At 43.3% G+C, this 27,863-nt stretch overlaps 3 protein-coding genes across 8 annotated transcripts; 2 read left to right on the plus strand and 1 right to left on the minus strand.

Moving 5' to 3' along the window:
- Positions 1–21: 21 nt before the first annotated feature.
- Positions 22–13,708, minus strand: HARS1 (histidyl-tRNA synthetase 1). Its single transcript, XM_045550997.1, has 13 exons — positions 13,428–13,708; positions 13,075–13,164; positions 7,819–7,938; positions 5,586–5,681; positions 4,842–4,967; positions 4,037–4,144; positions 3,783–3,881; positions 3,470–3,563; positions 3,135–3,262; positions 2,799–3,041; positions 1,061–1,177; positions 760–906; positions 22–422 (listed from the first exon to the last, which is right to left on the minus strand). Exons 1-13 carry the CDS (start codon positions 13,515–13,517, stop codon positions 351–353), a joined length of 1,530 nt encoding a protein of 509 aa, XP_045406953.1. The 5' UTR covers positions 13,518–13,708; the 3' UTR covers positions 22–350.
- Positions 13,648–21,912, plus strand: HARS2 (histidyl-tRNA synthetase 2, mitochondrial). Of its 6 annotated transcripts, XR_006735083.1 has the most exons (14): positions 13,769–13,963; positions 15,182–15,256; positions 15,542–15,661; positions 15,788–15,883; positions 16,591–16,716; positions 16,821–16,928; positions 17,182–17,280; positions 17,654–17,747; positions 18,071–18,198; positions 18,292–18,534; positions 18,697–18,813; positions 19,021–19,167; positions 19,589–19,775; positions 21,818–21,912. XR_006735083.1 is itself a non-coding variant. In XM_045550998.1 (13 exons), the coding sequence occupies exons 1-13, from the start codon at positions 13,856–13,858 to the stop codon at positions 19,646–19,648; spliced, it is 1,521 nt and encodes a 506-aa protein (XP_045406954.1). In that variant the 5' UTR covers positions 13,648–13,855; the 3' UTR covers positions 19,649–20,395. The 6 variants fall into 6 exon arrangements, 5 of the variants coding, with proteins under 5 accessions (XP_045406954.1, XP_045406957.1, XP_045406955.1 ...); XM_045550998.1 differs by lacking the exon at positions 21,818–21,912 and having other exon boundaries at positions 13,648–13,963; positions 19,589–20,395; XM_045551001.1 differs by lacking the exon at positions 21,818–21,912 and having other exon boundaries at positions 13,660–13,963; positions 15,082–15,256; positions 19,589–20,395.
- ZMAT2 (zinc finger matrin-type 2) lies at positions 21,352–27,276 on the plus strand. The gene is made up of 6 exons (XM_045551006.1): positions 21,352–21,497; positions 21,818–21,911; positions 23,059–23,182; positions 24,360–24,433; positions 24,896–25,041; positions 26,218–27,276. The coding sequence occupies exons 1-6, from the start codon at positions 21,480–21,482 to the stop codon at positions 26,359–26,361; spliced, it is 600 nt and encodes a 199-aa protein (XP_045406962.1). The 5' UTR covers positions 21,352–21,479; the 3' UTR covers positions 26,362–27,276.
- Positions 27,277–27,863: the final 587 nt, after the last annotated feature.

The raw sequence follows: 27,863 nt of genomic DNA on the forward strand, positions 1-27,863 counted from the left end.
TAGGCAGTGACACAGGCAGGCTCCGGTGGTTTAGGCGTTTTATTGGACCTTTGGCAACTGGTTGTGGGGAGGCATCCGCTCCATCTGGTGTGGGGACCAGCAGATGCGACCATCTCAGGCCGGGTCCCTGTAGCCCAGAAGCAGACTGGACTAAGCCGCCAGGGCCTTCTATGGAAAATGGCCTAGTACCTGGCCATTTTTGCCAGTAATTACCAATAAAATAATCGTAATAAAAATTTAAAAGTCTCTGTTCCGACCACTGTTCAGGTCTTCCTGCTGAAACAGAAAAGTGCAAAGCTTGTTGAAGCACATATGTAGAGTTTTGTCTTAGCCTTTAGTGCCTGCTCGGTTCAGTAGATGCGGAGGGACTGGCTTGTTCTCCTTTTGATTTCCTCCACAAGGTCTTCTCTTCGGACATCCACCTGGCCAGGATGGGGAAGAAGGTGGTATGAGCATCTGCCACTCCACCGCTCCGAGTGCCTGCTCCCTCCTCCAGTCATCAGGCTTGGCTCTACTGGGAGCAGGAACCCAAACACTTCAGGGTAGACAGTGCCTCTTGGGGGAGCCGGAAAGACATCCAGTGTATGTGGGGATGGAGATCTTACCCTACCACGACCACAGTTAACAGGTTAATCCCTTAGGTCCTTTATGAGTTGGTGCTAACATGAATGCCAGGCTTTTGCTCAGGTTTTGAATGGGCATGGGCCTGCCAACATGGCATACATTCCCTGTCCCTTAGCCTTATTGTGCCCTCCTCACCTCTTCCCTGCTAGCCACTGAACGGAGCTTGATGACCCCATCCTTGAGCTCCTGCTCGCCGATGATGGCCACCAGTGGGATGCCTGCCTCCTCGCAGTACTGCAGCTGGTTCAGTAGCTTTGGGTTCTTCTTGTAGATCAGTTCAGCCTGCAGGGGACCAGAGCAGAAGGTGAAGGCTGGCTTCTGCTGTCCTCAGGGACAACCTCCTGAGGGCCCAAGCAGGGTCACTATGGGTGACCTTTGATTTAGTTTGTGCCCAGAACTGTCAAGTTTGCTGCCACCCTGGGCTTGCCTCCTGTACCTTGATCCCAGCATCCCACAGTTCTGAGACAAGCTTCAGTCTCTCCTCCAGCAGCTTCTTTTGTGCAGATGCCACAAGCACCTGTGTCTCTGTGGTCCGTACCTTCTCCTCCAAAGCCTGGGGAAGGGACAGATAAGAGTCAGAGAGCTGGGCTAGCCCCTTCAAGGAGCAAACAGAGCAGGGTTTAGTCAGGATTTTGAAAGACCAGGTCCAACTCAGTGAGCTCCACCAGTCTTCTCATCTAGCAATTGGGTATAAGGTAGCTCTTAGAAGATACAAGGAATGAACTAACTGACTTGTATATATGACTTGCCCGAATAAATAATCTAAGGAAAAGGAAAAGGTAGCTTATTTATAGTGACTTCAAGCTCATCTCCATCTAGTATCTTTTTTTTTTTTGAGACAGAGTCTCACTTTCTTGCCTGGGCTAGAGTGCTGTGTCATCAGCCTAGCTCACAGCAACCTCAGACTCCTGGGCTCAAGTGATCCTCCTGCCTCAGGCTCCCGGATAGCTGGGACTACAGGCATGTGCCACTGTGCCTGGCTAATGTTTTCTATTTTTAGTTATTTGGCTAATTTCTTTCTATTTATAGTAGAGACGGGGTCTTGCTCTTGCTCAGACTGGTCTTGAACTCCTGAGCTCAAGCAATTCTCCCGCCTCAGCCTCCCAGAGTGCTAGGATTACAGATGTGAGCCACCGCGCCCGGCCTCCTTCTAGTGTCTTAAGGGTTCACCAGATCTTTCACACAAAAGTACTACTATGAGCCCACCCTGGGCAATCAAATCACCCCTGGCAGTTCTAGTCCCCACTTACTATCTGCCCATTTGTGAGACTATGCCTCTCATACTTCAGTTATGGGGTACAACCCATATGTGGGTGCAGGGAAGGGAGAACACTGCTGCCCCTTGTCTTTTTCTGGAAAATTATTTTCATAGTTCTTAAAACATAAGATGCCTACTAGAATGATGACCTAAAGCGGGAAACATAGGTGGTTTCCACCCTAAAGAAAAGGCACAGGAATAGTAGGAAGGTTGCCACAGCATTCCTTAGAGGATGAAATGCAACCAGCCATTTAAGAGCAGTAGCAACAAAGGAGGGCTGGAGGCCATGAAAGGCTTCCTTGGTGTTACTCCAGGCAGCCATCTGAGGGATCCCAGGGCCTCAGACACATACTTCTCACTAAAAGACAATATTACAGAGTGGTTAAGGGCAAGATTTTGGAGTCAGACTGCCAGGATTCAAATTCTGACTCTGCCACTTGTATATTTCATGGCCTTGAGCTAATTACTTGACCTACATACAATGCTTTAGTTTCTGCATCTGAAAAATGCAAATAATAAAAGTAGCTAATCTCAGAGGGCTGTTGTAAGAATTATATTGGCTAATGCATGAAACACACTTTCCCCTACAAGCACAGTGCCTGGCACATGGCAGTAAAATGTTAAGTATTCTGTATCACGAGGAAGATCTGGGTCTTGGATGCATCAGCCTAGATTCCTGACAGCCACAAGAGAAGTAGAAACGCAGAGCAGAGGATTTCATGGAGAAAGAAAGATTAAAGATCTATAAAACTGGCCTATAATGGGGTAGGAATCTGTGAAGTGCAGTCATCACCTTTTCTTCATTTCTCTGAGAGATGCTTCTTGCCCAAAACAGTACCACTTGCTCCCTTGGAGATGAGAGATTGCTTGGGTGCCACCACCTGCTCAGACTGTCTACCCACCCCCGAGGACCTACCTCTAGTCTTTGCTCCACAATGGAGAAGATCCGCTCCACTCCAATGCTGAGCCCCACGCACGGCACCTTGCGCCCTTTGGGGTCAAACATGCCCACTAGCCCATCATAGCGCCCTCCAGCAGCCACACTGCCCACACCCAGGGGCTCTTCCCCTGCCTGGGCGGGGGTCTGCAACAGCACTGCCTCATAGATCACTCCAGTATAGTAGTCCAGCCCTCGAGCAAGGCTCAGGTCAAAAGAGATCTGTGGAGACAAGGATATGGTCAATACTAGATTACAATCAGGGACCTGAAGCCCCAGAACTCAGCCAGGGCTCCCATCCCCAACCTAACATACCTTGTCATCAATGCCAAACAGGGTCAGGTACTCAAACAGCAGCTTCAGGTCTCTCAGGCCTTCCAAGGCCTGCTTGTTGTGGGATAGTTTAGGATCCTGGAGCAGCTGCTCCACCAGGGACACCCCACCTGGGGAGACAGATTTATGAGTGAGACTGACTGACAAGGAGAAAAAAAGGGAGTCCACCATTTTGCCTGGACTCTAACTGCACATGCACGTGTGTGTGCACACACATACTCTCTGTCCCCTACATATATACACACCCCCAAAAGAATTTCAACTTTAGGATTAAGGGCAGTGGGATGCGGCTGGGGAGGCTGGGTTCAGCTCCTCACCATGCTGCTGGACGTAGTCCCCAATGCGGTCAGCCACCTCGGGTGCAAGGCCCTTCTCTCCCACCATCTCATTCTTCACTTCATCCCAGGACACCTGGGCAGGCAGATACCTGTCAGGAACCCCCGGGCAGCTTCCCCACCACAGAGCAAGTGTCAACCCTCCCTGGGGAGCAGCCTTGGAGCAGTAGTAGCTACCCTCCAACCTACAACCTGGGGCATAGAGGCAGGCACCTCTCTCTCCTAATCTGCTTGTCCATTTCTCACGGCAGGGTGGGGATCTGGGAAAAGAAGAGTCAAGTGCTTGGGTCATTACCTTGTCCAGCTTGTCCACTGAGGAGCAGATGGTACGGAACTTGCTGTCAGGAACACCACAGATGGCAAACATCCCATCTAGGATGCGCCGATCATTTACCTGTGGGGACCGAAGGCATAGTGAGGAGAGAATCTCTTTTCTTTACGTGACCCTCAGTAGCCTCAGTCATTTAGGCTACTGGTCTCTCTGCATAAGGGCCTTCTCCTGTGAGAGGCCAGACCCTACCTTGCCCTCCCAGCCCCATCAGCTCTGACCTTGACCAGGAAGTCACCTATCTGAAGTGAACTCAGGATCTCGCACATGATCTTCAGGCACTCTGCATCAGGAATCATGGGGTCAAACTGCCCAGCAATGTCAAAATCCTGCAGGGAGAGGGTAGCTAGAGATCCTCAGAGGTTCAGCCTTCTTAAAAGGGGACTTCTGGGAGTTTTGCTCTGTATGAAGGCCTGTTTGAACTCAAGCCACAGACCTGCTCCTTCACTGTCTATGTCTGACATCAGACCAGAGGAAAACCCCAACATTTTTGGGCCTTTTACCAGTCCTAGTTTTCCTTTCCATATATTGGGCTATTCCTCCATGTACTACTACTTCATGTACATCATCTTCTTTAACTTGTCCTTCTTTAACTCCTACTGCTATAGGGCAATTATATAGCCTTAGTGCTTAACCATTTTCTCTATTCATCCAGAAGCCATGACATCAGTCTGGATAATATGACAACTCAAATCTAATTTCCCGATCCTATGCTGTGATCTTATCACTGTGGTTTAATATAAAGAGCACTGAACTAAGGTTTCTAGTCCTGACTTTGCCTTTCCTATCCTTATAATCGCTTCATCTGCTGAATATCAAGTTTACTCACATATAAAATGGAGAAGATTTCACTCTTCTCCCTTTCCCCACAGTGCCCTTGTGAAATCTATATGAAAACACCATAGAATCCTAAGAGCATTAACTGGAACATCTAGTTTGCTCAGGATACCAAGAGTACTCAACAGTTTCTACTAGCTTGAGGTAGCACCTAAGTTACTCATCCTGCCCCTGTTTCCCAACACTCACACACTGGTAGAATTCCCGGTATCGGCCTCGGGTCATGGCTGGGTTATCCCGCCGATACACCTTTGCTATGTGGTAGCGTTTAATGTTGGTGAGTTTATTCATCGCCAAATACCGAGCAAAAGGAACCTGATGACAAAGAGTTAAGGAGAAAGCCCCTCCTATGACTGCCTGGAAGTTGATTATCAGCACCAACAGAGGCTGGGGTCTAACCACTCCCTGTGCAAGTAAAACCACCACCCGTGAGATTAACAGCATTTTTGGACATCAGAACGAATCAACTGTGCTACCACAAGGGGCACCTGAAGTATCAAAAAAGATTAAGGCTACTTTCTCTTTGATAGTGTCTCTCCTGGACTATGTTCAGCATGGCATGGGGCTGGGCAGATTGGCCACGGACGAAAAGAAGGGCCCCATGTGAGATTTTTAAGCAGATGATTCTCTGTGTAGCTTGGAGACAAAGGAAATGTGTTGTTGGTCCATTAAGGAGAATTTAGCCCACTGGACAGGCCAGGGGATTGTTGTAGAGTTGGAACTGGCCCCTGACATAAAACTGAGGTCTCATTCAGGATTCAGAAGATTTCTAAGGCTTATGTTGTGTTTAGCCAAAGTCCCACTCCTGGTTTAGAGAAATAATTTCCCTAATTGCTAAAGGCCTCATGTTTGATCCTACCGATATCTGCTCTAGCCCAGTGAGGGCCAATCCATCCAGAGTCCTATCTTAAGGGTCCAAATTTAGAAAGATACAGTGAGGTCATAGCGAAGGGACAGCAGCTCCCCACCCTGGTCCTTCAGATCATAGATAAGCTTGGAGTCTTCACCATATTTTCCGGTCAGTGTTTCCTGCAGAAAACATAAAGAAATATGGTCATAGTAACAAATACAACAATTTAAAAAGAAGGTTTTTAAAAAAAAATTTTATTTTTATACTGAAAAGAAGTTTCAAAAATAAAACTCCACCACTCTAACATGACTGATTTCAACTCATCTACATTTCCCTCTGCTCTTTATCCCAATTCTTAGGTGTTTCATGTAGTTATAATCAAAAGGAAACACCAATTTTGTGTTGAGTTTTTGCTTTTTCCATTTCCATTTTATGACTGAGCTGAAATATTACTATTAAAAGATGTATAATATTCCAGTAAGAAGAAGTCTGTACCTACCTCCTCCCTAATATTATACTGTTAGATGTTTAGATTATTCCAATTTTTTAAAAAGGTTTTCATAACATTTCAATAAACATACTTGGATATACAGTTTTTTCTTTTTTAAAATATTTTTCTTGAGGATAAACTCCTAGGAGTGGGTTATTAGACCAACAAACATGTTTTTATGATGCCTGAGATTTGAACAATGTCAAAAGCCAAAACTGAGACTGTCTGAAGGATGTTACAGCAGCCCTTGCCCTGTGATGTCTTTAACAGGTGATAACATATTTCACTTACCAGATTGGCAAAGATTAACAAGCCTGAAATTTCCCAGTGTGTAGAATAAGAAGCACTTATCCACTGGTGCTATGAGCTGAATTATGTCCCCTGACCTGCTAAATTCATATGTTGAAGTCCTAACTCCCAGTAACCTCAGATATAACTGTATTTGGAGACAGGGTCTTTAGGTTAAAATGAAGTCGTAAGGGTGGGCCCTAATCCCATATGTCATTATAAGAAGGGAAAATTTAGACAGACACAGAGAGAGGGAAGATGATATGAAGACAAAAAGAGACAATAGGCATTTGTAAGCCATGGAGAGAGTCCTGGAACAGATCCTTCCCTCTTGGCCCTCACAAGGAACCAACTCTGCCAACACATGATCTCAGACTTACAGCCTCCAGAACAGTGAGAAAACAAATTTCTGTTGTTTAGGCCACCTAGTCTATGGTACTGTTATGGCAATCCCAGCAAACTAATACAGCAGGTAAAAATATTCCCATAAACATATACAATTATATATCAATGAAAAAACAGGTACTATATTAATAATGCAAGGAATAACAATTAACAAATCATTTCAAATAGTCATCATCTAAAGGGAATAAAATAGGCCAATGTGATAGAGGGATACAGCTACTTTAGACAAGGTAGTTGGAGATTATTTGAGGAGTAGCATTTTAGCTGAGCTGTGAAATTAAAATCTGCAATCTCAATCTGAAATAAGTCATGCAAAGAGCTGGGGAAAAGGGAGTTCAGGAAAAGGGTAGAGCAAGAACAAGGGCCCTGGGGTAGAGACCCATTTAGTATGTTCCATGAATAGAAATAAGACTGAGTAGCATGGGGTGGGCAAGAGGAAGAATAGCATGAGATGAGGTATGAAAGGCAATGGCTAGATCATTGAGGGCCTTGCAAACCTGAGTAAAGAGTTTGGGTTGTATTATCAATGCAATGGGAATCACCAGGTTTTAAGCAGGGAGGGATGCAATCTGGTTTTGTCTGTCTTAAAGACGAGGTCTCATTATGTTGCCCAGGTTGGAGTGCAATGGCTATTCACAGGTGCAATCATGACACACTGCAACCTCAAACTCCTGGGCTTAAGTGATCCTCCTGCCTCAGGCTCCTGGGTATCTGGGATTACAGGTTCAGTACCACCACACCTGACTGCAATTTGGGTTTTTAATAGCAAAGAACTAGAAACCACCACAAGCTCCATCAACATGGTTATGTATTAATACTTTATATATATATACAGTCTGCATGTATCTAGAAAACATCCCAAGTATAGACATCATGGAATTCAATGTAGACAGGAGCCAGAACAACTTCCACTCCTAAGAAGGGTTCTCTTTGGGGAGCTGTTGGCCACAACCAAGATAAATAAAAGGCGGGGCCTCTCCCTCCAAGCCAGTCCTGTCCTTGTTCTCATTGGAGAAAATACTGGTGTGTGTCCACAAAAGGAGTGGAGCCTTTGAGTCCTCACTCTCTTGTCACTCTCTGTTATTCATTTACCCGCTCTTCCACCATGCAGTTTCCCCTTACCCATCCCTCACCTTTAGTTCAAACACCGGTGTATCAATTACTTCTGCACCATGGCGCTTGAAGCAGCGGATGATTACATCAAACACCTTCTCCCGAACTGCCATCTGCCGGGGACTGTAGTCTCTTGTGCCCTTGGAGTGAAAATCAGTCAAAGAACCAGGGATAAGACTTTAAAACAAGAATAATGAGATCTGGAAACATAAACGGTTGACTTCAACAATGAGGAAAACGAATCTTGCCCTAAACAAATTTTCCTACAGGCCACTGAGTTGTAAAACAATTACAAATGTTTCTCTATTAATTCTCACACCCATTTGCTACCCACCTTCTAAAGTCCATTCCCTTTTAAGCTTGGTTCTATTTTCTAGAATTCTTAGAACCCTTTTCTCTAAGAAGTTTCTCTTTTTTTTTTTTTTTTTGAGACAGAGTCTCACTTTGTTGCCATGGCTAGAGTGAGTGCCGTGGCGTCAGCCTAGCTCACAGCAACCTCAAACTCTTGGGCTTAAGCGATCCTACTGCCTCAGCCTCCCAAGTAGCTGGGACTACAGGCAGGTGCCACCATGCCCGGCTAATTTTTTCTATATATATTTTAGTTGGCCAGATAATTTCTTTCTATTTTTAGTAGAGACGGGGTCTCGCTGTTGCTCAGGCTGGTCTCGAACTCCTGACCTCGAGCGATCCACCCGCCTCGGCCTCCCAGAGTGCTAGGATTACAGGCGTGAGCCACCGCGCCCGGCCTCTAAGAAGTTTCTCTAAAAACTTTGTGGGATAACAGAACATTTCCCTGCCTAATAGAAAACACTTACCTGATAACAGGCATATAAGCAACTTAAACTGGCTCAACTAGTTGAATTCCAAATTTTACAAGCAACTTTTCTTTCTAAACATAACTTTTCTTTGAAGTCCTAATTAGGACTGTTTGTTCTCTAATTTGTTTCTGGTAATAGCCCTATGACATAGGCTGGGCAGACACATTTTATAGATGAATTAATTACAGGATGTTGAGAAGTTAAATCATTACCGAAGACCACTCCACATGTTTGTGGTAGTCAGAACCAGAACTGTGTTCTTCCAGTTCACAGCTTCTAGTCTGGACCTTTACACCCTACTCCAAAGTCTTTGGTTTCAGGACCTCTTTATATTCATACTATTTATTAAGGACCCCAAGGTGGATTATACCTATCAATATTTACTGTATCAGAAATTAAAACTGCAAAAATTTAAAAATATTCATTTAAGAAATATTTGTTAAACTCATTTAATCAATAATAAATCTATTACATATTAACACACATAATATTTAAGGAAAATGTAACTATTTTCCAAAACAAAGGTTTAGTGAGAAGAGTGGCATTGATTTACATCTTTGCAAATCGTTAATGTCTGGCTTAATAGAAGATTCTCATATATGTTTTTCATATTCAATCTATTATGGTATGTTATACTGGTTGAAATACATAAAGAAAATCTAACCTTACATAGATATGTAGTTGTAAAAGGAGGAGTATTTTAATAAACTTTTCAGCTAACTGTGGGTATTTTTTCTTACTATATCAAAATCCAGCAAGTGGTAGTTTCTTAAAGGTGGGTTGCAATGTGGAATCTGAAAGCTACATCAATGAACTTTTCATACTGTTACATTAAATTCATTAGTCTCTCACTTATATAAAGTACCTAGAATAGTCAAATTCATAGAGACAGAAAGTAGGATAGTGGCCACCAGGCACTGAAGTGGGGTGTTACTGTTTAATGAGTATAGAGTTTCAGTTTGGGATGATGAAAAAATTCCAGACATGGATAGTGGTGATGGTTATACAACAATGTGAAGGTACTTCATGTTACTGAACTGTACACTTAAAAATCATTGAAATGGTAATTTTTATGTTATATAATATTTTCCCACAGTAAAAAATAATCCATTATTTTATCTTGTACTTTGAAGGGATCCTTTACCCATTGATGATGTTATAACATCATACATTGGTCATGTGGAAAATATTGGTTCATTGATAACAGTTATACAGTTCTCCCAAATGTTGATACATTTCATTATTAGAAAACCATATTTGTTAATATTACCAAAGATCTCATCAGGAAAGTCTAATTATTAAAAAGCTGTCAAGCTCATGGTGGAAGATACTAATTATCTAAAACTCTAACTTTTAATTGAATGCTTGAATTTTATCAATGGTGACAAATACTGTCAGATGATTGCCTGGAGGTGACAAGGCTTATTTTGTTCATTCTTGTAAAAATGTCCATCAAATAATCAAGTCTGCAAAACCATAATTTGGCTTTCAGTGGTTCATTCAAATTCAAAAGGTGTTTTAAGAAAAAAGTAGCTATTAATAGTTCAGCTCACAACTCAAACAATGGCATAAGCATTTTCCCTACCTGGAAGTGCAACAGAAATGCTTTATGTGTACTTCCCATTTCATCACAGTGAATATTTACAAAGAGGGTATCAAGAGTCAAGATTCAATAAAATTAATTTTTACTGTTTAATCAGATATTCTTAAGACTGAATTTTTTTTTTAACTGTGAGTGCATGGCAGTAAAGAACATACTGGCTATTAGTACAGTTTAGTGCCACTGTTTGAGTCATGCTAAGGCACTAGCAATTCTACTCACCAGTGCTTTTGTACCTTTAATACAAATGTTAACACAGTGAAAAAGGCAAATAACATTTTAGTATTATTAGAGTCTTATCCAGACAATACTGAGTTTTCTATTGTTAATGTGAATAACGTGTCAAGAAATGTGTTTCAACAAACTAAAGTGGATATTAACTCTCCAGCATAATCTTATTTTCTTTTAACATTATGGAAATTTTCAAAGACACAATATAGAGAATAATATTATATGATAGATCACCATGTATCCATTACCCAGCTTCAACAATCATTAACATCTGCTATTCTTTTTCATTTAAATGCCAACATTTTTTCTGATATATTTTAAAATAAATCCCAGACATCATATCATTTCATCCATAAATACTTCAGTATGATTCTCTAACACATAAAGGCTTTTAAAAAAACCAGAGCACTTAATACATTTATTATAACCAACAAAACTAACAACTCTTTAATATTGTCTAATCCTAAGCCATGTTCAATTTTCCCCAATTGCCTCAATAATATCTTTTTATGGTTGGCTTATCTGATTCTAAATGAAGTCTATGTATTGTATTTGGCTGATATGTCTATTAAATCTATGATAATTTTCTCTCCCTTTTTAAAAAAAATGTATTTGTTGAGGAAATTGAGTCATTTGTCCTAAAAATTTTTTCATATTCCAGATTTGGTTAACAATATCTTAATGTGTAATTTAACATGTTCCTCCATCTCTAGTATTTCCTGTAAACTGATAGTTAGTCCAAAGACCTGATTAGATTCAGGTTCAACTTCATTTGGCAAGAATACTTCATAGGTGGTGCTGTGTGCTTCTTATTGCATCACATCAGCAGGAACATGTCTGGTTGTCCTACTTTTAGTGATGTTAAGACTGATCATTGGGTTTAGGTGAGGACAGACTGATCTGTCATAAATTCCCCATTAAGTTTTTCATCTAATAGTTTGAATAATCATTGATCATCACTGCTTTGGGATTTTACACTGTTTCTTTCTTTCTTTCTTTCTTTCTTTTTTTTTTTTTTGAGACAGAGTCTTGCTCTGTTGCCTGGGCTAGAGTGCCATGGCGTCAGCCTAGCTCACAGCAACCTCAAACTGCTGGGCTCAAGCGATCCTCCTGCCTCAGCCTCCCAAGTAGCTGGGACTACAGGAACGTGCCATCACGGCCAGCTAATTTCTTTCGGTTTTTTTAGTAGAGACGGGGGTCTCGCTCTTGCTGAGGCTGGTCTAGAACTCCTGACCTCAAACAATCCTCCCACTTCAGGCTCCTAGAGTGCTAGGATTATAGGCGTGAGCCACCGCACCTGGCCTACACTGTTTCTTTAACCCTTGAAAATGAGTTGTCTGTAGAAAGGAACAGCTCAATGAATTTAGGAGCCTAAAGAATTAACCTTAACACAAGGAAGACAGACCATCTCCCCTCTCTTTTGGAATTTAATTTCAATTACATTTATTAAATACAATTTCTCTAGGTATCTGAGGAAGATTGGTTCCAGGACCCCTGTGCATACCAAAATCTGAGGATGTACAAATCCCTTATATAAAATGGTACAATATTTGCATACAAACTATGCACATCCTCCCATATACTTTAAATCATCTCTACATTACTTACAATACCTAATATAAAGCAAATGTTATATAAATAGTTGTTATACTATATTTCTTATTGTTGTATTGGGTTTTAAAAAAATTGTTGTTTTTTTCTCCCTGAATGTTTTCAATCTGTCATTGGTTGAATCTGTGGATGTGGAACCCTGAATGTGGAGGGCCGACTATACCTATTTAGGCACCTAGTCTCAGTTTCTCGGGGTAAATAAAGCACATGAATAACTACTTAAAGTCAGTGCAATAATAGAAATATGTATGCAGTGCCAAAGGAACCTAGATGAAGGAGTGAATAGTTCTGTTTATAAAACTTACAGAAAGTGGCATTTGAACTGAACTGGAGGATGGGCTAAGAATCTTCAACCTCATTCCACTGTACCCTCCCTCTTTATTTGGTTCTAGTCATATAGGTTGTCTTCTAGTTCCTAAAAACTACCAAAGTTCTTTCCTGCTGATTCAGGGTTTCCATATTCTACCTGGACCTACCACCTTCTTCACACTCTTCGCTGGCTATCTCCTATGCATCTGTTAGGTCAGTTAGTATAACACTTCCTTATTGAGGCTTTCTCGGACTCTCCAGTTCTCCCTTATTTTTCTCAGAGAATAACTGTTAATTTCTTTATGTCATTTATCACAATTTGTAATTACATATCCATGTGTGGGATTATTTGCTCTAAGTCTGCCTCCTTTAGTAGAATGTAAGCTCCCTGAGGGCAGGCTATATTGTCCACCAGGGTATATTCAACGCTAGGGACACAGTAAGCACACAATAAATATTTAGTGAATGAAAAAAGGAGGAGCAGCAGCAGCTGACTGCCCTGATCACCCAGTTGACCTAGTTTCTGCCATCACTATGCCATCCCAGAATGACTCAGGTAGAGTCCAGTCCAGCCCAGTGCCCTGAGCAACTGTCTTTTTTAGTATTTCAGATTCTCCTCAATGGCCTGGTTCAGGGAAGCAGACATAAGTGCCCTTGTGAGTGGAATTAGGGACCCTCTCAGAGGCTCCCTACAGGAATGATATTACCTTGGGGGTTTTGAGCACAAACTTCTGTTTGCTTTCATCAGGGCCCAGCTGTGCTTTCAGTTTCAGGAGTTTTGACACCTCCTCCTCGATCTGTGGAGGGAAAGAAGGCGCTGGTTATCCACCTGTCACTCTCCTCCCTCCCCCGCCATTCATTCGATATTCTTCCCTCATTAGGATCTGCTCGAGCCTAGCTTTGCTTCTTTCAGGACCCACCCAGGATACCTCCCCAACCAGCCCATCTCCTCCCTAACAGCCCGGTCCCTTCCCCCATATCCCTGTCCTGTGTTCAGACTACCCCGGCTTTATGTCCTCCTTGGCTTTGCTTGGCCTCTCCCCTGCCACCTTGGTCGCACCTGCTCGGCGCTAGCCTTCTGCTGCTTGAGGCCCCGCACGCGCTCTCCCTGAAGTCTCACTAGCTCCTCCAATGCCGCACGCTCAGTCATCCTGGCTACCAACTTGGAGATGACTGCTGCCTGGATCGGCTGTGGTAGCCTCAGCCCGGATGACTTCCGGCTATCGAGTCGCTGGCCCGCACGCCTAGAGAGCCCTCATCGAGTACAACCCGACTTCCGGCTACTACCGGAAGTGCCCAAGCTGCTTGCAAAGGAAGCTTGGGAGTTTCGGAGCCCACGCTACGGGACTCGGGAGGTGCACAAACGCTCAGGTCTTCCGTAGTGCTCGGGCTTCACCTCTACAGCAGCCAGCACCTTTCCTGGGGTCCGACCTGCCTCATTCCGAGGCCTTTGGCTCCTGTCCCAGAAAGCCGGCGTCCTGCTGCGGCATGCCCCAGCTCAGACTCCTGCCCAGGAGGGCCTGGGCTGCCTTGCTCAGCCAGCTCCTGCGACCTCCCTGTGCTTCTTCCTCGGGGGCGGTCCACTGTCATAGCCAGGTGAGCGAGATTGAAAAAGCTCCGGTCTGTCACGGCTAGGCCTCCAGGTGTGAAAGCATGGACTCACAGCCTGTATTCCAGTAGTATTGCAATCGGTTTTTATTGAGTGTCTCCTATGTACCTGCACTGAGCTAAGCGTTTTGGGTGCTTTGTCACTTACTCCTTACAGCAATCTTGAGAGGTTAGGGTTTTTATTTTAACTTTACAGTTGAAGAACTGGAGGCTGCAAGGTTAAATGACATATCTACTGATATATAGTAAAGGAGTGTTTTAATACAGATCTACGCACCTGTATCTGAAACTCTTGGAGTCAAGCATAGTAATATTTCTTAAGGAAAATATATCGACATTCCCACTAAGTTGAGATAACTAAAGGTCATAAGTAGATTGAGTTCACATTAAAATTAACCCCAAAATGAATCTCAAAATTTTCAGATTTCAGAGATTTTTGGATTTTGGAATTGCAAATGAGGGATTGTGGACTTGAACTTCTCTTGGGGGAGAAAATCAATATAGTATAGAACTACCTCACCCTCTATTTCTGGAAGAGCATACAGCCTGTTGGTAATAAAGTCACTTATTTTGTTTTGCTTTACTTGGGAAATACTCTATTTTCCTCTTAATAGATGCTTTGTGCTATCATGAACAACAAGGCTCATACTTTTTATTAATAGTCTCCCAGCATCTTACTAGTCTGGGTTTTTGAGTTCAACCAGGAAATCCATTTCTTTTTATTCCACACGCTTGCTCTGTGTCCTTGGGCTGGTTCTCTTGTCTTCAAGTTGTATTTTCTCTATCTCCAAACCTAATAACCAGTGCTTCCTTAAAAATACTTATTTTTTCTGTTTGAGTAGAAACTGAGAACTGCAGAAGATCATAATAATCCCTATCCCTAAATGGTTGGTGGTTGTAATGGTGGGTTATTCTGTACCTTCGTTGTTCTCAGGTGCTTAAACTTTTTGAGAGATTTCAAAACTCCACATATAGTGAGGAAGCTTTTGTAATGAAGACCTGACCTCATATATACTACATGTGTAATTGTAGATAGAACTTGGGTTCTTGGAGGTGGGGTTGAGATTTGGATAGATGAAATAATGCTCTGGCTTCCTGTTGCTCAGGGTCAAGAGTCTTTGCAGTTTGGTGATCCAGAGAGTCAGAGATGTCACAGGCATTGCCAGTGTCCAGAGGAGCCACATCTCCCATTCCTTTTTCTGTCAGGTTGCAAAGGCAGTGTTAACATCCCAATTGAAACCACATCAAGACAAACCAAATTTTATTATCAAGACTCCAAAGGTAATGTTTTTTGCTCACCCTATCCCATTAGAGTGCCTTGAAGGACTGACCTCTGTTTTGCTCATCTCTCTGACCCCTTTTAATGTCCTCTTAAACTAAATTAAAAACAAAATAAACAAACAAAAAAACCCAACTGCTATTCTTGAGATACTGGGTGGGGTTCAGGCTCATCCGAATTCAAGAAATGTCAGCTCCAGACCTTAACATAAGGTGTAGTTTAACTCCTTGTCTTAAATGGACTTATTTTTTGTTTTTGCTTTCACGGTGTCTGCTTTTGATTTCTAGGGCACCAGGGATCTTAGTCCCCAGCAGATGGTTGTGAGGGAGAAAATTCTTGATTTGGTTGTTAGCTGCTTTAAACGTCATGGAGCAAAGGGATTGGATACCCCAGCATTTGAGCTAAAGGTAAGGGGAGAAAAAAGACTGCCTGGAACCCCATTGCTTCACTTGTTTTTAGTGTCTCAAAGGGCTTTTCCTCTGTGTTTTGGGGTCATCCTTTGAACTGTGGCTTTTTCTGTTTGATCCCTGCAGGAAGTGCTCACTGAGAAGTATGGAGAGGACTCTGGGCTTATTTATGATCTGAAGGATCAAGGTGGAGAGCTGTTGTCCCTTCGCTATGACCTTACTGTATTCTTCTGAGTGCTGGAGACTGATCTATCTTTTTCTACATCTAGAAGGCTTTCTCTGACAAAAAGGAAGAGAGTGATTCTGGGACCCCATAGGTCCATTGGTAGCAGCAGTTACTTCCAGTTTCTCCCAGAAGGCAATTCTGTCAGGAAGCCTGGCCTGGAGCCCTGTCATTTAACTTTAATGTGTATCAGAATCCTTTGGGGGAGCTTGCAGAGACAGATTCCTGGCCACAGATCCAGAGATTCTTAATTCCATAGTAGGGCTCAACCATCTGCCTTTTAAACAGGCATCCTGGGTAATTAAGATGCATGAGGTCCTTGGCCTACACTTTCAGAAATGGCTTAGAAGTCGTAGGCAAATCCAGGTTCAGAAATTTGACTATTTTAAGATGGTTGGGAATTCCTCAATGGGAGGAAATGGCCCGGACCTGAATTAGTTCTTGGGTCATTTCGATCTCTGCTTCCCGTTTTCTGTTGAACTTTTACTTTTACTTGGTGAGATTCCTTCATTTGACACTATTCAATGTATATTGAATGCCAAGGACTACTAGGCCTTGGGGATAGTGGGAAATATTACAGAGAAGGTAAATGTTCTCATCCTAGTGGATGAGATCTAACTGATAGAGGTCCAATTCCCCCTAGTATCTGTATATTCGGCCTAAACCTTGGATTCAGTATCCTTCTTCCTTAACCTATTTATGTGAGGTCCCTTTTGCTCGTTATCTGGCCATGAATAAAGTGAAGAGGATGAAACGCTATCATGTTGGAAAGGTGTGGCGGAGGGAGAGCCCAACCATGGTCCAAGGCCGCTACAGGGAATTCTGCCAGTGTGTAAGTGACCTGATTGGAGCAGCACAGTTTGATGGTTTTGGGGGTCACAGTCTTGGAATTGGCTGATTAGCGGAGGTTTTTTCCTATCTTTTTCTTTGTTGTAGGATTTTGACATAGCTGGTCAGTTTGACCCCATGATCCCTGATGCAGAATGTTTGAAGATCATGTGTGAAATCCTAAATGGTCTGCAGCTGGGGGACTTTCTCATTAAGGTGAGGCCAGAGCTGAGGACTGGGTGAGAAGTCTGGATTTGACCTAATACTGTTTATGCAAGTCCCAAACATAGGTGACCCCAGCCTTTAAGCCTAAAGCTCTAGGACCTTCATAGTCTAGCTGTTGCATTTCTTACATATGTACTCTTCCTTTGAAATTTCCTTTCCCTTTTATGAGTTAGGAGAGTACTGCCATTGTTTTGAGGGAAAGGACATTGACAAGGGACTTGGATTACTTACAATGAGTTCACAGGTCAATGACCGGCGGATTATGGATGGAATGTTTGCTGTCTGTGGTGTTCCTGAAAGCAAGTTCCGTGCTGTCGGCTCCTCAATAGACAAACTAGACAAGGTAACAAATAACACATGCTTCAGTAGACCCTGTCTAGGTTCCTGCCCTGCCCTCAAATCTATACCTCTAGAGAAAAGTAAGGAGACGGTGGTTGGAATTGGGCCATTTATGGGAGGAAGGTAAGGAGACATTCTGAGGCAAGATCTGAGTTGTGCTGTATGGTGGGGATTGTGGCTGGATTTCGTTCTTTCCTTCTTTTTGTTAACTAACACCTTGCTTGGTGGAAGTGGCTGAATTTCTTAAGTTGTCTCTGACTTTGCTGAGTATACCATTAGCTACTTGTGACATACATACTTAACGAAAGTGAGATGTCCTTTTCCAGTTTGAGAAAGAAGGATCTTGGGGCTGGGCTAATGTTTGGGTGTTTATGCAGATGTCTTGGAAAGATGTGAGACATGAGATGGTGGCAAAGAAAGGCCTGGCTCCTGAGGTGGCTGATCAAATTGGGGATTATGTCCAATGTCATGGTAAGAACCAGGGTTTTCAGAGCTGTGATAGAACCAGGCTGTGGGTGATATGTGCTCAACTTCTACCTCTGAAACACCTCCTTTCTGTAGATATGCTAAGCTCCAGAGCCCGCCCTGAATTTAATTTCCCTTTTAACTTATTTTGACCACTTTGTATCTTAGGATGGCAAAGGTGGAGGCAGAGGAGGAGGATCTGGTCACATGAGACCAGGATCATCTTCTTATAAGAAAGTGAGGAGGACTAGCTAGAAGCTAGAGGACATTAGGGATATATTTGGATGAAATACACCTGGGTGAACAGGACAGATGGTCTGTGTCCTCAGGTGGGGTGACCCTGGTAGAGCAAATGTTCCAGGATCCCAGACTATCCCAGAACAAGCAGGCCCTGGAGGGTCTGGAGGACCTGAAGCTGCTGTTTGAATACCTGACTTTATTTGGAATCTCTGAAAAGGTAAGCTGAATTGGGAGTGGACCTTCTGCTGAACTCTGGGGCTCTCAGGGTTCTGAATCTAGTTTGGGACTGACTATAGCCTTGTCCCCACAGATCTCCTTTGACTTAAGCCTGGCTCGGGGCCTGGACTACTATACAGGAGTGATCTATGAAGCAATACTGCTGCAGTCCCCAGCTCAGGCTGGGGAGGAGCCCCTGAGTGTGGGCAGTGTGGCTGCTGGTGGGCGCTATGACGGGCTGGTGGGCATGTTTGACCCCAACGGCCACAGTGTGCCATGTGTGGGGCTCAGCATTGGGGTAGAGCGAATATTCTCCATTGTGGAGCAGAGGATGAAGGTAGGTCTTAGGTAGGAGTGAGGTAGAGCAAGAGGCCTAAAAACCTTCCTGTTTCTAGAGGTGCAGTTGCATTGTTTTTTTGATGATTCTTTTTGTCTTATTTTTTGGAATTGTTGATGCAAAGGAAGTTTTTATTAGTTTTACTTTCTTCTCTCTTATCAGACTTTAGGTGAGAGGGTACGGACCACAGAGACCCAAGTGTTTGTGGCCACACCACAGAAGAACTTTCTACAAGAACGGTTGAAGCTAATTGCAGAGCTTTGGGATGCTGGGATCAAGGTATGGTGGAGCTGATATCTGAGTCATCTGGGTAATTCAGGAGCCAAGTTCATTTCTAACTTATGCCTAGGGTGGAACTCAATACCTTTTTAGTCTAATTACTAGAGTGGCTGATTATGGTAGGAGGGCTAGCCACTTATTTCTGGCTTTTTTGGAAATAGTTATTCCTGGGGTTTGTGTCACTTCTAAGTCCTCCACTCTTTTCAGGCAGAGATGCTATACAAGAACAACCCTAAATTATTAACCCAACTGCACTATTGTGAGAACATGGGCATTCCCCTGGTGGTCATTATTGGTGAGCAAGAACTGAAAGAAGGGGTTATCAAGCTCCGTTCAGTGGCCAGCAGAGAGGAGGTGAGTGGGGGGAGCAGAAATAGAAGGGAACAAGTGTTTCTGTTTTTCCCAGATTCTTTAGAAATACTTATCTTCTGGCTGAGGAGATATCATCAGGGTTAATAGTGATAGAGATGAATGCAGACCCATCCCCAAACAACCATTGTAGCCCATGAATATTGGCTGAGTGGGCAGAAGAAAGACAAATGAAATCTGAATGGGTATTTTAAGACTAATCAATAAAACTGACACAGATGAGGTGTTTGAATTTTTTTATTCTTGAGTGTATACACTCTCCAGGTCAGCTTGGAGCTCATACTACTTCATACCTGTTGTATAACTAGTGGAAGTGGATGCAGAGTAAAATGAATCTGGAAAAACAGTGGCTAAGGAGCTAGTATCACTTTCTAGTTTGTCACATGAAGATTCTCTTCTGTTTCAGGTGGCCATTAAACGTGAAAATCTTGTGGCTGAAGTTCAGAAGCGACTATCTAAGTCTTGATCCTTGCCTGATTGCCTCTGTTGCTCTTTGTAGAAAAGGTTTCCTCTAGAGCTGAGTTTCTGATGGACTTTACAGCAGCTGGCCAGGATGGGTGACAAGGATCTTCTGCCTCCTCCATCCTTCCTGGGTACAGAACTATACAAGGCCCTGAAGATTCCTGAGCTAGTGCAAGCAGCTATTCTGCATGGATGCAGATGGCTGATATGTGAAAGAGACACGCTATAGCTGCAGAGGCAAATTTGAAGTGCCACTGAATGCTGTCAGGAGGTGCTGAGATGGTTGCTATGAGCAAGGCTCTGGGAGACTCACCTCAGGCTGACGATTCTGAACCGTTGTGATCAGAAGCCAGAACTTAGTCTTCTGCTGCAGCTTCACAACCAGATTGTGGAGAATTTGTCCACAACCAGCCCTTGGCCTATCCAGGGAGTTTTGGGAAGGCAACAGGGAGGGGCAACGGCTGCTTTCTGCTTTGTTTGAGGACAGAGATGCTATCCCAAGGGCATGGCAGTACCCATATTGATTTGGCATCTCTCCAGGGCCATCCACAGCTAACAGATAGCAGGGTGGAGCTATCTGTTTAATAATCTTGAACATTGAACTTAACAGGTGACTTGACAAGGCAGAGATATGATCTTTTGAGATTTTGGAGACCATTTCCTGTGCCAGAATCACAGCTCCGACTATTCCATGCCATGGAGACTGTTCTAGAAGTGGTTGGATAATATGTTAAATAAAATATCAAGTGTAGTAGTTTGGGTAATTTGTTATCAAGGGGTTGGTTTGCGTAGACCATAGGAAATGCTTGAGTGCACACTAGATAATTTTCTGAGCTAGGAGTAACCTTCCTGGAGTGATTCTTCAGTGAAGGGAGCAGGCACAGTGTCTCCCTTCTTTCCCTCCTTTCCTCAATTTGGAGAGAACAGTTATGTCACTAGGAATCAACAAACAGTGAGTTTTCTGCCGGAGTGCTTCACTCTAGAGCAGTGGCCCCCAATCTTTTTGGCACCAGGGACTGTTTTCATGGAAGACAATTTTCCCATGGACCGGGGAGGTGGGGAATGGTTTTTGGATGATTTGAGCACATTACATTTATTGTGCACTTTACTTCTATTATTATTGCACTGCAATATGTAATGAAATAATTATACAACTCACCGTAGGTTGGGGACCCCTGCTCTAGAGTGTTGCTGACTGGCCTTCCCAAGTCTAATCACGTTGATTAAATTGTCGCCTACAGATTGAATGACTCTAATGTTCCCCAGTTGATGGAATAATGAGTTAACCAAAGGGCGATAGCATTGCTTCAAGGAAAAGAACTCAAGTGCAAAACGTGCTTTCTATATGTGCATTGGGAATGGTGCAGTTGTTGGAAACACTACTGTAGCTTAGGGCCATATCTCTGGTGCATGCAGGTGAAGGGGGGCATTTAGAGCCCCTAATAGCAGCACTTCAGCCTTAAAGAAGGTTTAGAAATGCAAGCAGAGTTGATTAGACTAGATCTGAGCCCACTGTTTCCGAACCTCGGTTTCCTCGTTCGTTACATAGTTGAGCTAAATCTATCGGCCCGACAGCCCTTCAATGCTTGTTTTGAAAGCCGAAGCTAAAAAACGTTTGCTAGGCGCCCGTACTTCCGTGTTGCTTCATACTCCTCTTGCGCCTGCGCCATCTCCTAGGGACGGAGGCGGGGCCAACAAGCCTGTTTTAGAAGTCCTCCAGTCCTTCAGCTCTGTTAGAACACGAGACTCTAAGCTTACTGTAGAGCCATCTTGCTTTACGGCACCAGGCCGCTTTTTACGGCATTTTCCGCCTTGCCATTCACTTCGCTGTGAAGATGGCGTCGGGCAGCGGGGTAGGTGTTGTGTGTGAGGAGGAGGTGGTTTGAGGGTGGGAGGTGGCTTCTCAAGGCTGAATAGAGACAAACTACTGCACGAGACTGGCTTCTCGGCGCTTCCTCGAGATCCCGGGGTCTGGATTCGAGAACTCCCGTAAGGCCCCGGAACAGGGTCAGTGAAGTCGCGGAGGTCTCTCAGGTTGGCTTCCTGAGGCTACCTCAGCCTCCTAGTGCGGTTCAGAGGGTTCTGGGGCCGCCCTGGAGGCGAGGTTCCCTCAGTTTGTGTAGGGGTCCGGACACGGTTGGCGACGGGTCTTGAGCGCTTTTTTTCCCCACAGACAAAAAACTTGGACTTCCGCCGAAAGTGGGACAAAGATGAATACGAGAAACTCGCCGAGAAGAGGCTCACGGAAGAGAGAGAAAAGAAAGATGGTGGGTGCTTGCTCCATCAAGGGTTAAGGGTATTTTAGAAGTGATGCGATGAGTGGAGAGAGGGTGGAGAGTTGAAACGCGCTGCCCTCCTACCCAGTGTAATTCTGCCAGAGTGTTGCCTCCCTGCTCCTTGGTTTCTACATTTATAAAATGAGAGCGAGAAGGTGGACTGAAGTGGTTTTGAGGTGCTCTTCAGTTCTGCTGTCCTCTGCTTCCTTGCCTTCCCTTTACTTGGCTCGTTTAGTGCTTTCTTGAAGTACAGAGAGGAGAGCGGAATCCTTAGTAGTGACAGAAGAAGTTAGGTGGAGTGTTTTGCTGCTGCTCATTACTGCGGTCTATGACCCCACTCTTTCCCTTGAAATTTCTTAAAGGGGAGAGCGTTCCTGGCCCAGTGAAGACCCCCTCATATAGTCTAAGCAGTGGTATTTTCCAGGAACCTGTTGTTTCAGCTTGTACTGAGTAGTGCTGTTTCTGCGTGCCTTGTACGATGTCAGGAAGTTAGTGCTCCTCTCCTAGATATGGATTACTCTTTAGGAAAAGTCTTATTTTGTCATCTGTTTCAAACTTGTATATTCTTCTTTCCTTTTACATGTCAGCTGACACACAGTAACCCTTTTAGTTTTTATGTAATATGAATAATAAATACTTCTTGACATGTAACAGGTATATGTTGGTCCCCGTTTTTAAAAAATATGACCTAGCTCTCAGGTGTTTTTCTGTGTTATGCTTAGGATATCTGCCTGAAAGCATTACTGAACGTCCTTGCTCCTCTTTCGAAAAGGTTGCTTCTAGTAAAAATTCAGAAGTTCTCCCTTCCATTCAGTTAATCAATAAATAGAAAACATGCTGCTTTTAGACTTGCTGGCTTTAAAGTGGAGAAAAGCTGTAGAGAGTTGGGGCTGGCTTATTTTTTTTCTTGTGTTGAGATTCTCCCTAGCTGCTGCTTAAGTATCTCTGTTGTGTTCCTTTGCTTAGGAATCAAAAAAATAAATGAGAGTAGACCTGAATTTTGGGTTTCATGCATTTTTTTTCCTTTTTGGTTGAGGAACCTATAATATTTATTATCATTATTTATTTATTTTTTTGCACTGGAGGTGCTAAGAGGGACTATAATATTAAAGGGACTTCTGTCCCCATTATGTTTCAGGAAAACCAGTGCAGCCAGTCAAGCGAGAGCTTCTGCGGCACAGGGACTATAAGGTGGACCTGGAATCCAAGCTTGGGAAGACAATTGTCATTACCAAGACCACCCCACAGTCTGAGATGGGAGGGTGAGTGGCTTTTCATCTTTCTCGGCAGCCAAGAGTGGGTCTAGTAAACTACCTATGTAGGTTTTTGGAACTGTTAAGGGGGAGTCCCTGGCCCCAGGATTTGATCCTTCTTGCCTATAATTCTAAGGTTTGTTTTTTTTTTTTTTGGTCCCCCAAGGTCTCAAGTTAACATGATAGTGTCTCTAGGAGTGTTCACTCTGTGGGCTTTTTCATATTAGCACTGCAACTACTATTTAACATTTTAAAAGGGATTATTTGTTCTGTCAGAGGAAGAAATGAAGGAAAGGACTAATGAGTAGAATTCTGAGAGAGAAATTAGGTGGAGCTAGAATGGAGCCTAAAAGTTGTTAATGATGAAGAAAGGGGGTTGAGGTTCCAGGCTAGCTGCATAGACTTCAGGCGTTATGGATTGCTGGGTTGTGCACCTTTTTCCCAGGCCAAAACTATAGGAAGAAGGGTCTCACAAGAGCTCATCACTCTTTTGCCCACCACTACTTTTTTGTCTAGTTAGGTTTTCTGGCAGGAAGGCAACACAGTAATGAGTGACAGTTCTCTGAGCAGCATAATAAATCCATTGTTGTCATTCCTCCCAGTTATTGCTGTGTAAGTTAACAAATTAACCCAAAGTTGAGCAGCATAAACAACATAGTTCATAGTTTCTTTGGATAAGGAATTTGGGAGTGGCTTCTCTAGGTGGTTCTGGCTCAGGATTTCTCATGAAGCTGCAGTCAAGGAGTCAGCTAGGTAGGTCTGCATCTTAAGTGGGGCTGGAAGATCTGCTTCCAAGCTTTCTCACAAGTCTGTGGTTTGAAGACCTAAGTTTTTTGCCCCAGGGTCCTCTGCGTAAGATCACTCACACCAAAGCAACTGGCTTCCCCAGAGCAGGTGATTCGTACAAAGACAGAAGGCCTGATTTTTTTATAACCTAATCTTGGAAGTGACATACCATCATTTTTGACATATTCTATTGGTCACCCAGACCAATCCTGGTACAAATTGGGAGGCGACTACACAGGGTAGGAATACCAGGAGGGAAGGGCTCATTCTGGGGCTTAGAGGATGGCTATTGCACTCTGCTGAAAGCTAAGGCTTCATGGAAATGAAGGCTTAACATTTCTAGAAAGGAAGATCCTTAAAACCATATTTGACCCATGTGCTGTTTCTTCGTGTTTGTTAGATATTACTGTAATGTCTGTGACTGTGTGGTGAAGGACTCCATCAACTTCCTGGATCACATTAATGGAAAGAAACGTAAGGCTTGGAGGTAGTTTGTGACTGGGGCTGGGATTGGGTTTTGGAGGTGGGTGGAAAGGGGTGGTTTTTGTTGGGCCTTTTTTTTTTTTTTTATACCTGGGGAACTCTCCATTTGCTTCAGCACAGGCCATCCTTTACTTCATTATCTAATATTTCTGGCCGTGAGGTAAGATACTGTTCTAGGCTCTCAGAAAGCCCAAACCGTGCTCTTCCTGAGCCCAGTTGGCCCCACTGGTGCTCATCTGCTCAGTAAGGGCAGTTGGAAACTACTTGCGTCTTGTTATCTAGGGCTGCTGCTTCTGGGAACAGGTGAGGCCAAGGGAGTTTCTTTTAGCTGTAATTACTTTTGCTGTGCGTAAGAGATAATTTTTATTTTTTTTAAAGAAGTCAGGAAAAGACTTTCTGAGGGTCTGAGGATGTTGTAATGACCTTGCCTTCCTGACTGTTGATCCTACCCAGATCAGCGAAACCTGGGTATGTCTATGCGTGTGGAGCGTTCCACCCTGGATCAGGTGAAGAAACGCTTTGAGGTCAACAAGAAGAAGATGGAAGAGAAACAAAAGGATTATGATTTCGAGGAAAGAATGAAGGAGCTCAGAGAAGAGGTAAGGCTTTTCTGTCCCTCCCCTGATCAGCTTTGAATTTCAGGTTATGAATCATGGGAGGCCGTCTTCCTCATCCCACTCCTACCCCCAGAGTTGTATCTCATTTATTGCTTTTGTGTGGGATTCTTGTGTTCTGAAGGAAATGGCTCTGTACCTACCCTTGTCTGCTGGACTCTCTGAATACTTTTTTTCTTGTAATTATAGATGCCTTTTGATTTATGATGGAGTTACATCCTGATAAACTTATCATTAGTTGAAAATATCATAAGTTGAAATGTATTTAATACATTTAACCTACCAAACATCGTAGCTTAGCCTAGCCTACCCTAAATGTGCTCAGAACACATTTGCTTACAGTTGGGCAAAATTATCTAACACAAAGCCTATTTTATAGTAGTGTTGAATATGTCCTGTAATTTATTGATTACTGAAACTGAAAAAGCAGAATGGTTTTATGGGTACTCAAAGTATAGTTCCTACTACTGAATGTTTATTACTTTTAGACCATTGTAAAGTTGAAAATCATAAGTCAAATCATCATCAATTAGAGATGTCTGTATTCTTTTTAATTTTTTTAAGACTTAATTTTTTAGAGCAGTTTTAGGTTTATAGCAAAATTGAGAGGAAGGTATAGAGATTTCCCACACAATTCTATCTCCACACATGCATAGCCTCCCCCATCTCTTTTTAAAAAAAAAAAAATATAGGAAAGATTAAATATACCTAGTTCCCAAGAGCCCTGTGGAACCAGGCTGCCTGAGTCAGAATTCTGTTTCCTCCACTTACTACCTGTGAATCTTGGGCATGTTATATAATCTCTCTGTGCCTCAGTTTCCCCATGTTAGAGATCTCAGTATAATATACATAAAGTACTCAGAACAGTTCCTGGTGTGCACAATATGCCTCAGAACGTTTGTTGCCGTTGCATAGTTTTGCTTCTATAATTCTGTTAAGAACTAGAAATAAAATGGGGTATAGGACTGAGAAATTCTATCTAGAGGCTGAAACTTCTTTCTTATCCTTTATACTCTTTACTGTGGCTTTTGCTCTGCCCTTGGGATTTTTACTTGTGTTTAACAACATTTTCCTAAAGATAGAAAGGAATCTTGAAGCTCACGTCTCTTTCAACATTTGGTTGAAGAGTCTGAACTGATTCTGAGTGATTTTCCCCTCTAGGAGGAAAAGGCCAAAGCGTACAAGAAAGAGAAACAGAAGGAGAAGAAAAGGAGAGCTGAGGAGGACTTGACATTTGAGGAGGATGATGAGATGGCAGCTGTGATGGGCTTCTCAGGCTTTGGTTCCACCAAGAAGAGTTACTGAGGCTTTCTGTGCTTGGCCTAACTTTGGCCTATGCTGGACCTAACTATGTGCGTGTGTGAGGGGGGGCTCATTTCTTTTTGGGTACTGGGGAAAGTCCTTAAGAGTGTCAATGGGGAGGACTAGAGGGTCGGTGTTTGGTTTCCCTCTACCTAGGGAGAGGGCACAGGATACAAAGGTAATGCTGTGGCACATTCCTTCAGCCTCAGTATATATCACTGGAGTCGCAGGACCTCTGCCTATCTGAGTTCCCAATAAAGAAAAACCTCCCCTTCTGAGGCTGCTTCCCTGAAACTCCTGCATCTTTCCCTCTTCATCTATCCAACCTCTTGTCTGAGCATCCTACCTTTATCCTGTGTTCTGCCTTTTTTTAAATTTTGACTTTTGTTCAGCCTGCAACAGAAGCGATCTCTGGGTCCCCAGTTTGCAGTTGGTGGCATATCCTTGACCAGCCCCCTCCTCCCATCTGGCCCTGTGGTTCTCTAGCCACCTGTGCATGCATGTGTACTTCTGCCTGGGTCAATGTATGTGTGGGTGTGTGTGCATGAATCTGTCATATAGAGGGGGCCTGAGCTCAGAGCATTGCTGCCCTGGGCCTGATGTTCTTGGCTTCCTCAGAGCATGTAACAGGAAATTAAATGGGATGAGTGTTTGGTGTGGTTTATGTCTGATAAGTTTTTTTTTTTTTTTTAAATTGTTCAGATGTAGATTGTTTCAGCTTCTGTTTGTTTCGTTTTACTGAGGATTTCTCTGTTTTTGTCTTCCTTGTGAGCAGGCTCTTGGAAGAATCTGATGCAAAAAAGAAAATGAGAAAAAAAAAAAAAAAAAAAAAAAGCCAAACCCTCACTATGGGAGCCGTTGGGTCTTAGAGGCTGTTCAGTGTGTATAATAAATGGCATTGGCTGGGCCTGTTTCACATTTGGTGGGAACATTCCATATTCTTCGCTGTGCATATTTATGTTTCCTTCTCACACTCAGGATTTTCATATAGGATGTTTTTTTCTCCTTTCATTTTACTGCTGTCACTTTAATTTAATTTTTGCCTGGGTTCCTTTAGCATGAGTTGTGTTTTCATCTGATATGGGCTCTGTCCAGATGAGTCTGGAAAAAACTATTTCTATAATTTCAGCCTCCTTTGATCTCTGTTTTTGGAATAGTAAAATTCAAAATTGAACTTAGTGTTTTTCTTACTATTTACAATTGGGCTAGGCACAGGGTTACTCATTCATGGCACTGTTGACATTGTGGGCTAGATAATTCTTTGTTGTGGGGGGAAGTGCTGTGCATTGTAGGATGTTTAGCAACATCCCTGGGCTCTACCTACTAGATGCCAGTAGCACTCTCTTTCACAGTTGTGACAAATAAAAATGTCTGTGTCCCCTGGGAGGGGGCAAAATCCCTCTACCCCATTAAGAACCACTGAAAAGAAGCTGCCTTCCCTACCTTAGTCTAACTTGAGAATAGGACAGCACAGTCTGGTTGACTAAAAATAAACCACAAAATTT

The sequence above is a fragment of the Lemur catta genome, chromosome 5 (genome assembly GCF_020740605.2).
Source record: "Lemur catta isolate mLemCat1 chromosome 5, mLemCat1.pri, whole genome shotgun sequence".
NCBI classification, from domain to species: Eukaryota; Metazoa; Chordata; class Mammalia; order Primates; family Lemuridae; genus Lemur; species Lemur catta.